Below are 9,979 nucleotides of genomic sequence, written 5' to 3' on the forward strand. Positions count from 1 at the left end.
GTAATACAATAAATTAAAACCTAAACACAAATCAGTATGTATTGTAAAGATTTTTGTTTATTCTCTCTGATTTATTTTAGCTGCTAACTCCAGGTCAGACATGGGTCTGATGTCCAGTGATGTTCGACAGAAGGCCGTGCTGAGCGGCTGGGCGAAGAAGTACGTCGTGGTTTGAGATCCCACCTTACTGCAGGCAGAGGGGAGGGGTCGACGACAGAGAGGTAGGAGGGAGAAAGGAGAAAAACAAGGAGGATACGAGCGCAGAGAGATGGTCTCCGATGCTCGCCAGCAATGAGACAGATGGTGGCGAGGCGATGGACTGCTCCAGCAGCAGAGGGGAAGAGGGGGAAGGAGAAAGTGGGACGATGTAAAGCTCACAGAGGTGGTGGATGAAAGGATGTGGTTGTTTTTTACTTGAGAGGAGGATTCGGAGAAAGATGTGGAGGCAGGGAAGACTAAAAAGCTACAACATAAAAATAAAAAGCACTTGATTTATTTTATTTTTTACTTACAAGCGAATGTATCACATTTTGAATAAACCACTTTAGATAAACAACTATTTTTCAAAGCTGTCACCCCAGTGTGAGTTTCCAATTAGCACAAAAAGCTTTGATCCACACACTCTGCATAAAGTTTATTTTTCTGAAAAGGATGTTCATATTTAATATTGTGAGGTGTAGATTTTCTTTCTTTAAAGTCGTCCTGTTCTTGTTGGTGACGGGGGATATTGAAGATCCCTTGTGCTGTGTGTGAATTTAAACATTTTTGACATTTTGTGTTCATTCATAGATAAATGCTCATATGTAATCAAAATACAAATCCCACATCTTTCTGATGTAACTGCACCGATATTCCTATGAAATATGTAATAACTGTACCTGAAACAACACTTTATAAAGCCAAGCCAAGATGTACTGGTTAAATATCTTTCATTTAGTTTAAAATTTATCTTGTTTAGTGGCATCTGTCCAGTTGTTTGGGCTCTTTGGGTGCGTTTGGTTCACCAGTAAAAACAGGGAGGTCAAACTAAGGCCAAATGGAGTTCTCACTTCAAGCTGCTTCTTAAAAGCAAACTGAGAAATTTAATGTCTCAGAATGAAAAGTATCCACATCCACAACGCTGACAAAATAACCAACACTCCAGTTTACTGTCTCATATTAGCAAATGATAAACTTCAAATTTCTAGATTAACAAACCATTAGTGTTGATACAAAGAAAAAGGTGTAAACTAAACTGTTTTATGAACAAAACATAAACTGATGATGAAACTTCCCACAGACGGTTTCCTCAGACGTGTAAATATGCTGGTGCTAACATGATTCCAGGGTTTTCTGGTCTGATTTTGGCGTGTTATGCATTTAATGTATCAAAATAAGCGATTAGCACCATTTGATTTAATTAAAGCTTAAAAAAGGTTCTAAAATTTAAAGTGAAAATAAAAATACTCGGAGATTGAGCTCCTGGAATCCTTATTACACATGAGAACATGCTTTAGATCATTTATTTTAATCAGAGGGAAGCAGCACAACCTGGCGGTTCAACACTGTGCTCTGTAAGAAATATTGTCACAAATACTCAGTGTTTAAGTAATCCAGTTCTTTTAGGACATGTATAAATTTATGGCATGTTTTCGTTAAGAAATGCTTCCACATTTGATTCCTGTGACATTGTAATTTTTGTGGTTCTAAGTATTAAGTTTATCAGAATAGTTTTCACTGTATAAACATTTTTATGAGTGAGTGGTGTTTGCCTCAGCTCCTACACTTCTTTTATGCAGCTTCTGCAGATCTCAGTCAGATCATGCCAGTAGGAACTCAAATGCACTTGTACAGTGATATATATGGAGCTCTTATCACTACTTTTCTATGCAACTTTTTTCTCATGCTTTGACAGGATAAAGGATCTAATTTGATATTTATGAAAAACATTTAATGTCTTACCCTTTGTGTATATTTATGTAAAAAGTTTGTGTTACCTGCCTTGTTGAATACAGACGGTCTTTTTTCTGATCAAATAACAAAGATTTAATTTCTTTTCTTGTTTCTTGTTTTTCTTCCTTTACAGCAGGAAGGCTTGAACTGTCACATCATTAATATCTCCTCATTTCTACCACGTGAAAGCATGGGTCCAGTCTTACTGAGTAAAATGACCCAGAGCTCTTGAAGTACTGGTCATAATAAAAACTGGTCAAATTCTGCATTTACTTCAGTGCACCTTTATCCATATCATACTATATTTCCTGAACCTCATGATATTTTCCAAAGAGGTCAAAGGAAAGTACAAAAGAAAATTTTTGACCATTAGATAAATTTGTTTGGCTTCAAATGTTTAGGCCAAGACTACCATGATGAATGTACAGTCCTGACACTGAAGCATAGAAGAGAGTGTGATGATATGGGGTTGCATTGATGTTGGGGTAATGTAATTTATAGCACTTTGAATGCTTGTGAATATAAAACATAAAACCAAAAAGCATGCTCCCAAAATCCAAAAGTTTCTAAAGCAAAAAAAAAAAAAAAAAAAAAAAGTGAAAACTTTGTGTATATTAAGATAGAATCAAACCAAAAGTTTTTTTTCTTGTTAATTTGATTTTTTTTAAAAGAAAAGTGGAACAACAGAACCCTGATAGTAAAGAGCAGCTGACGAAAAGGTTTGGGGGTAAAAAGGGACAATTGTCTGATCTCAACTACACAATATTAATTCTCAGCCTTGTCTCTTGCATACAGAGATTTCTTCATTTTTTTTTTAACAAAACACTTAAGTCATGGTACAAGATGATAACACCTTAAAGCATACTCCCAAAATCATACATGAATTTCTAAAGCAATAAAAATGGAAAACTGACTTCTGTGGCCATGGGTAGAATCCAACAAAACAGATAAAGATGTTTTTTTTTTGTTTGTTTTATTTATTTATTTTTATTATTTAAAAAAGTGGAGCAACACAGTCCTTCCAGTAAGGATTGGCTAAACAAATGGATTATTTGGGGGGGGGGGGGGGTATAAAGGGCCTGCCATGTAATGATCCTGACCATACAGTATTCTTTTTCAGCGTTGTCTGGTGCGTACAGAGATTTCTCCAGGTTCTCTGAATTTTTAAGGATATAAAGAATGACGAAACCCCCTACATCACAATATATTCTCTTAGCTCCATATTAGCCCATCTAATCACACTGATACAACAATAATAAATAGGCCTATGGAAACTAAATGCTTACAGGATTTTACAAAAATAGCTGCAGCTGAAGACTATAACAAAGGTAAACCTAGTGCTACCTAGGAGCTTCAACATCTTAGTGTAATGTTTTCTGATGGGACTTGAGGCTGGATCGTTGGGTGAAGCACTTCCCACACAGTGAGCACTCGTAGGGCTTCTCCCCGCTATGGACCACTGCGTGTCTGATGAGATTACACTGTTTGGTGAAGCTGCGGCCGCACTGCATGCAGCTGAACGGCTTCTCGCCTGTGTGACTCCTCAGGTGCTCTTTGAGCTGACTGAACCTCATGAAGCTTTTGTTGCAGTACACGCAGCTGAATCTCTTCTCACCGAGACCGGATCTCCAGGGTGTCCTCATCCTCCTCGCCAGGACAAAACTGCTGCTGAGATAGACACTTGAGTTTGACTGTGTCAGATCTTCATCTGGGTTCCTTAAATGAGGGACAGCGTCACTGTACTGATGCTGCGGTTGTTGAGGAGCAAAGCTTGAATCTATGGGGTTAATCTGGGAAGGAGGATTGTGCTCTTCATCTGTTTGCTGTCTTTTAAATGCAAAGGTTCTGGCTCGTCTTTTCACCCTAGCTGCGCTCAGCAGTGCAGAATTACATTTTCCCGCTGTGTGCATTCTAGGCGCCATGTCCTCCAATCGCAAGCTGGTTTGAGAGCTATACACTGCTGGAATCTGCTCAACTTGTGTCTCAGCATATGAAACATTTAGATCACCGGCATCTCTGCACAGATTGGTCGACCACAGCTGCGCCTCAGCTTCCTCCGTCACAAGTGTGTGGACTGAAACAAGTGGTGATGCTTTCTCGTCAGGCTCTTCCTCCTTCTCGTTTTTCACTACAAGTTTGGCCTCATTTTGGTTTCTGTGTAGCTGCTCTGGGAAAACGTGGCCGTCTGCTGGGGAAACCAGAGATTCAGGGATGGCTGGGTTTTCAGCTGAGCTGTAGCTCTCCAGAAAGCCGTCAGTCTGGGCGGTTTGTGTGGCACTGAAACATGCTGGCTCCTCAGCTCCAGACACTAAAGAGAGAACAGCCTCTTGTCATTTTAAAGTAGAGGTTAATCTCTGTTTGTAATGATTTGCTGAACAAATTCCATTGTAGTTCTTAAATATTAGCTGAAACTTTTAAAAATACACCTAATGTGTTTACTATGCAGGTAGCACATCAAGCTTGTAGTTGGTTGTATAGATAAAAATACAGCAGGAACTATCATGCATGTAACTTGCAGAAAACAATGGGCATTGGCAATGATAATGCCAATTTTTAAAAGAAAATTAACCTTTTTTTTGTAGCTTTTGGAAGTGGAAACAGAGTCTGAAAATCTGGATAATCTAAAACTAATCAGCAAATGGAGGAAACTGAGTTTGGTACAGATTTTTTTTTTTTTTTTAAGAATGTGAGTGTTTGAACTCACTGTCCTTGTCCTCTGGGGCATCCCTCCACATATCCTCCTCTGAACACTCCTCTTTGATGTGTATGTGTTCAGCTTCATTAGCAGGCTCCATGTCTGCACCCTGTAACAATAGGTACAAACTCTACAGTCAAATAAATACATAAATATGTGCACACAAGTTGGGGAATTTACACCCAATTTACATTAAAGGACCACAGTTATAGAGATGATAATTAAACAGATATAAACCTCATGAGGTCAAAATAAGGTTAGCATACAGATTTAAATATGTCATACTCAAACTTGCTGGTTTGAGCTTTTTACTGGGGCTGAGAGAATTGAAAAGTGGAAGTTAGTGTGAGGTTACTGGGAGCATCTGTAGTAACTGAACCGTAAAGTAACCACAACCTAGGTGGAGAAGGCAGTCTTTAATGTAGGTTAATGCACATCAGTACAAGAAACCATGATGTAAACATGGCAGATCCCAGCAAAGAGATTTCTTTTCCATTTGTAGAAGTAAAAAAAGGCCGAACAAGAAGCCACATCTGATCCAAAGGCTGCAGCATCTGGGCCTCAACTGAACTGGAAGAGCCAGGAACCCAAGACAGTGGGTATTTAATATTGTACAAGTAAATACATCACAATTCTAAATGCCCTTGTATGCAATTTTAAGTTTACTGTCCTTAAGAATCAATGGCATCTGAATTAGCCTCTAGTGTTATAAAGTATTTTCATTTAATTTTATTTTATTAGGACTTTAAAATGTACAATTTTGAGTAACAGTTAAGTTTCAGGGGGTTAATAACTTCTAGATTGGGATTTTAACTCATCTAAACAACTAATGGCTCAGTATCAGTATAATCTCATGATATAAATAGTGTTGGACAGTACAGGCACTCTGTAGACGTAAAGTTGAGCATGGTGAATCTACGACAGGCATTGTCCATGTAGAAAAACATCAAAGCATGCATCAGAAAAGACTTCATATGCTTTAGTCCAGTTTATGTTTAGTCTCTTTGCAGAAAGATGGAAGCACTGAGGGACAGCCCATGGGTCAAAATGACTTTAGATAGTTAACTGTGTCAGAAATGCCAGCTGCCTTGTCTTTCTCACATACTGTCTGAAACTATGGTAACCAAGGTTTTGCTTCAGCATAAAACTAAGTGCCCTTATCATTTGCAGCCTTCCCTCCTTGCCGAGCCTTGATGAGGTTGTAGATGCTCTCCTACAAGGTCTAGCCTGAATAAAGGCACAAAATGACAAGTGTTTGGTTTTTAGTCTCACAATTCATCTCCTTTGAAGAGTGTGCTTCAATTCCCACAATGGTCCTCTAATCACTTCTATTTCTGTTTCTATTTCACATTCATCTCTCTGTCAAGGCAGACTTGACTTAATTATTTAACTAAATCTTTTGGGGGTTTGAATATATCAGTTGTTTGCACATTGTTCAAATCTTATACTATTTTAAAACAATCCTGCATCTAAACTGCAAGTGACAGGGTTTTTTTTACGAGTGATGAATCACTTAAAAATAATTACTGTATATTATACACAAGATCCATGTTTAGCCTTTTATTTGATCAGTTGAAAAACTATGTGGATGCTGCTTTTTAACACACGACGTGCAAATAGCAAGTAAATAATGAGACACTTCTCTAATTGTTTCTTGGGCTATGTGCAAGTTTAGCCCCCAGGATGGCGAGGACAGGCTCTACAGGGAGGAGGTGAGAATGGACTGGTGCGGTAACAACAACCTGATATCCTGAATGTGGAAATAAATAAATAAATAAAGAACTAGTGATTGACTTCAGGAGAAAATGGCCAGTGCACACCCCAGTTTACATTAGGGGTGCTGCCGTGGAAATCGTCCCACACGTTAAGTTCCAGGGAGCTCACCTAGCCGACAACCTCACCTGGTCCCTGCACACCTCCTCCACTGCGCTTGCACTTCCTGCGGAGGTTAAATAGAGTAACCTTGGGGTCACACTGCCCCCCCTACTTGAGGACCTGGCAAAACAGCACTGCCTGTCCAGGGCAGTGCAAATCATCAAGGACGACATTTACTCGTGGTACAGAGCGTTTTCTCTTCTGCCATCGTACAGAAGATACCGCAGTCTGACATCCAGAACACGCATGTAATGTTTTATCAAATGGTCATCAGACTGCTCAACAGTTTAAGAACAGCAGTACATGCAATACTGGCACTATAAACTATTATTATTTTTATTTTTTAAACAATGATTTTATCTACGGTGGCTTGATGCAACATAATTTCATTGTGCAGTGCATCTCTGGTGTAATGATCTTGAATGACAAAGTAATTTGTCTATCTGTTAAGTTTAAGATTTTCACTTTGCTTTTCCCCTCATATAAACATGTATGTTTATTACTTCTATGTGACCATATAACAGATGAAACACATGTTTAGTGGCAGATTTGGCAAACCTAAAACAAAGAATTAGAAGCTGCTTTGCATAAAGAAACCAATAGCAACACAAATATGTCACAAATATCAACATGTCAATCTGATAGAAATGAAAGAAGAGACAAACTAGGAAGCGTTTAACAGCCAAAGCTGCACATACGGATTTAAATGATGAATTTGATGCAGGTAGAAGCAGCAGGATCAATGTTAACATACAGGAGCAGAGTCTCAGCCAAATGCACCAGATATAACCAGAGGACATTTGATTGAATGCAAGATTTTTCAGGGCTGAAAGGCAGAATAAACTCAAACTGGTTCTATTACCCAGATTCAGCCTGACTGATCAACACTGCATTTGCAGGAGAGCAGATATAAAGGGGGAGAAGCTTGTTTCAAAGAAAGCTATAAGCATCTCCTTATATCGTTATCTATCATGATCTATTACAGGGGTGCCAACGTCGGTCCTCGAGAGCCACAATCCTGCAGGTTTTCCAAATTTCTCTGCTCCAGCACACCTGACTCAAATTAAATGGATCCAACAGCCTATAAGGATCTCCACAATGACTCATTAGTTTAAGTCAGGTGTGTTGAAGTAGGGAAATTTGGAAAACCTGCAGGATTGTGGCTCTCGAGGACCAACGTTTTGGCACAGTGTTGCAGGCTATAGGGTGAATAAGGTTAATCTCATTTGTCTAATTTGAGCCTCTTGTCTCCTCTGTCTTCCTTTCTCCTGTCAGTTACCTAAAAAATCAATCTCAACTAATATTTAGCCGAGTGTGTCAATTCCCAAAATGCACTTGGAGAAAAGGAGAGGCTCTGGAAGAGCTATGAATGAGGATTCACTCTTTTTAGAAGTCTTGTTTCAGCTTTCATGAAATCTGAGGAAAGTGTAACACATTAGTCTCACTTTGCAAATTGAGTTAAAGTAAACACATAGGCCTACAATGCTTTACTTTTAATGCTTGGCAGCCATGTGCAACAACAAAACCAAATGAGCTGCATCACTCATCACTGATGTGGTTCAAAATTATGTGTCTAACTCAGACATGTCATTTTTTAGGTGCCTGTCGACTTGCATCCTCATAGCTTGTGTCTATTCTCCCCTCCTTTGCTCCATTCTGTGATGGAAGAAGCTAAGACACAAGACAAGGACTTAAGGATGTAAATAAAGATGTAAAAATTAGGAAATGGGATAAAGGGCAAGTGATAGCCTGGGCGCAAGGTCTTTTCCCCTGATGCATAGTTATTTTTTGTGCACATGTAGTGTCTGCTAAAATATACGTTAAATAAAAGCAGTGAACAGCACTAAATGTGGATTGGCATTCTTACCTCGTGGGGTTGGTTTAGAGACTGATGTCCATTCGGTCTGCCCCAGTCTGTCCTCTGGCTGTCTTTATAAATAATTCTTTTGACTAAAGTAGAAAATGGCTCGTTTGCTGGAGTGTTAATGCACACTAAGGAAGAAGATCACACAACACAAAATCAGCCTCTTACAGACACGAGTTGTTAGCTTCCATTCATGGTCTGAAATTCTTCCATCATGGTTCCCACCTTTACTCCTGGCTCTCATCCTGCTCCTCCTCAGTTCTGCTTCCAGGACCTCACACTTGCTCTTCAGCAGGTCGATGTCCCGTCGGCTCTGGCTCACCTCCATCCGGAGCACCGCGCAGCTGTCATCCACACGCCGGTTTATCTCCGCCACAGCTGCCTTGGCCAGGACCTCCATGACGGACAGCAGCTGGTTCTGGAAGCTGCAGCTCTCCATGATGCTCCTGTCCGTTTTGTTACAACACAAATAAATAAATTTATTCAGCTGCACGCGCCTGTGTGAGCTCTATGTCTCGCACTCTTCGGAGGGATGTTTTCAATTTACTGCTGGGAGAGACGTGTTCATGTTGGAGAGAAGTGTATGTGAGCTAACGTGTGTGCTGGTGACTATTTCCTCCGCGGACGGCAGGGAGGAAACGCTTGATTTTAGTACTTCTGCAGTTCCTACAGGCGGGTCGATATATTTTACTTTGCTCGCTTTAAGAGATTATTGACCTTTTTATAATATTTTTAGCTAACTTTCCATACAAATTAAATTTGATTGGGAGATTTTATATCTGCATTTTATTAAGTGTTACTTTAGATTATCCCCGCCACTACATAAAGTCCTGGAACATGAAACGAGGTTTCCACCACTGATGACGTTTCACCATTACCGTAAATATGTGCTTACATGCGCACCGTGACACAAAGTTGCTGATTCAAGGTAATTCTTCTGATAACTAATTTTGCATCTCGAAGCGTTGTAAATATAATATAATATAATATAATATATATATATATATATATATATATATATATATATATATATATATATATATATATATATATATATATATATATATATATTTAAGGTTTTAATCCGACAGAGATTTGCAATAATCAGACGTTTTATTAAATTGATCAACTCAAAGTTATTTGCATTCACAACTGCAAAAGTTTCAAATGTCAGTACAGCTACATTTATGTTTGATAGAAAGATTAGCAGTAAACATGAAAACAGTTTTAATTATTTTTGCTCTTATAATAAACCCGTTTTTGTCATACTAAAATATGAGATATTTTCAGAGAAAATTCTGAATATATTAACACATCCTACATCTTGAAATACAGCCTTAATTAAAAAAAATCGGGCAGCTCAAATGCAAATATAACCAAAATGCAATCATTTGCAAATCTAATAAGCCCATATTTAATTCCCAGTAGAATGTCAAAAACATATCAGATGTAAAAAATAAGACATTTTACCATTTCATGGAAATATCAGTTCGTTTTTAATTACAAGCAAGAGCAGCTTGTTTCAAGCTAATTAGCACAAATCAAAAACAACAGAAGGAGCATATGACAACTCATTAGGTTAATTGGCAGAATGACTGTGAATAAAATGAGTA

General features: G+C 38.6%; 2 protein-coding genes across 2 annotated transcripts in view; one reads left to right on the forward strand and one right to left on the reverse strand.

Annotated features, from left to right (window-relative positions):
* tesk2 (testis associated actin remodelling kinase 2) overlaps positions 1-2,038 on the forward strand; it is a 29,823-nt gene extending 27,785 nt beyond the window's left edge. Inside the window, 2 exon segments of the mRNA XM_041993205.1 lie at positions 81-172; positions 174-2,038. Coding sequence (XP_041849139.1) covers positions 81-172; positions 174-371 — 290 coding nt within the window. The 3' untranslated portion in view covers positions 372-2,038.
* A 956-nt stretch (positions 2,039-2,994) lies between these two features.
* si:ch211-155e24.3 (uncharacterized protein LOC100150696 homolog) lies at positions 2,995-8,970 on the reverse strand. The gene is made up of 4 exons (XM_041993174.1): positions 8,592-8,970; positions 8,370-8,494; positions 4,637-4,736; positions 2,995-4,240 (listed from the first exon to the last, which is right to left on the reverse strand). The coding sequence occupies exons 1-4, from the start codon at positions 8,803-8,805 to the stop codon at positions 3,294-3,296; spliced, it is 1,386 nt and encodes a 461-aa protein (XP_041849108.1). The 5' UTR covers positions 8,806-8,970; the 3' UTR covers positions 2,995-3,293.
* Positions 8,971-9,979: the final 1,009 nt, after the last annotated feature.

Source organism: Melanotaenia boesemani, chromosome 8 (assembly GCF_017639745.1).
Source record: "Melanotaenia boesemani isolate fMelBoe1 chromosome 8, fMelBoe1.pri, whole genome shotgun sequence".
NCBI lineage: Eukaryota > Metazoa > Chordata > Actinopteri > Atheriniformes > Melanotaeniidae > Melanotaenia > Melanotaenia boesemani.

Excerpts from the sequence above, each read along its gene's own strand:
- si:ch211-155e24.3 (XM_041993174.1), bottom strand. The coding sequence starts at position 8,805 with ATGGAGAGCTGCAGCTTCCAGAACCAGCTGCTGTCCGTCATGGAGGTC. Across the intron at positions 4,737-8,369 it reads CTCTAAACCAACCCCACGAG|GGTGCAGACATGGAGCCTGC; the intron begins GTAAGAATGCCA and ends CTATTGTTACAG. Across the intron at positions 4,241-4,636 it reads TGCCCCAGAGGACAAGGACA|TGTCTGGAGCTGAGGAGCCA; the intron begins GTGAGTTCAAAC and ends TTCTCTCTTTAG.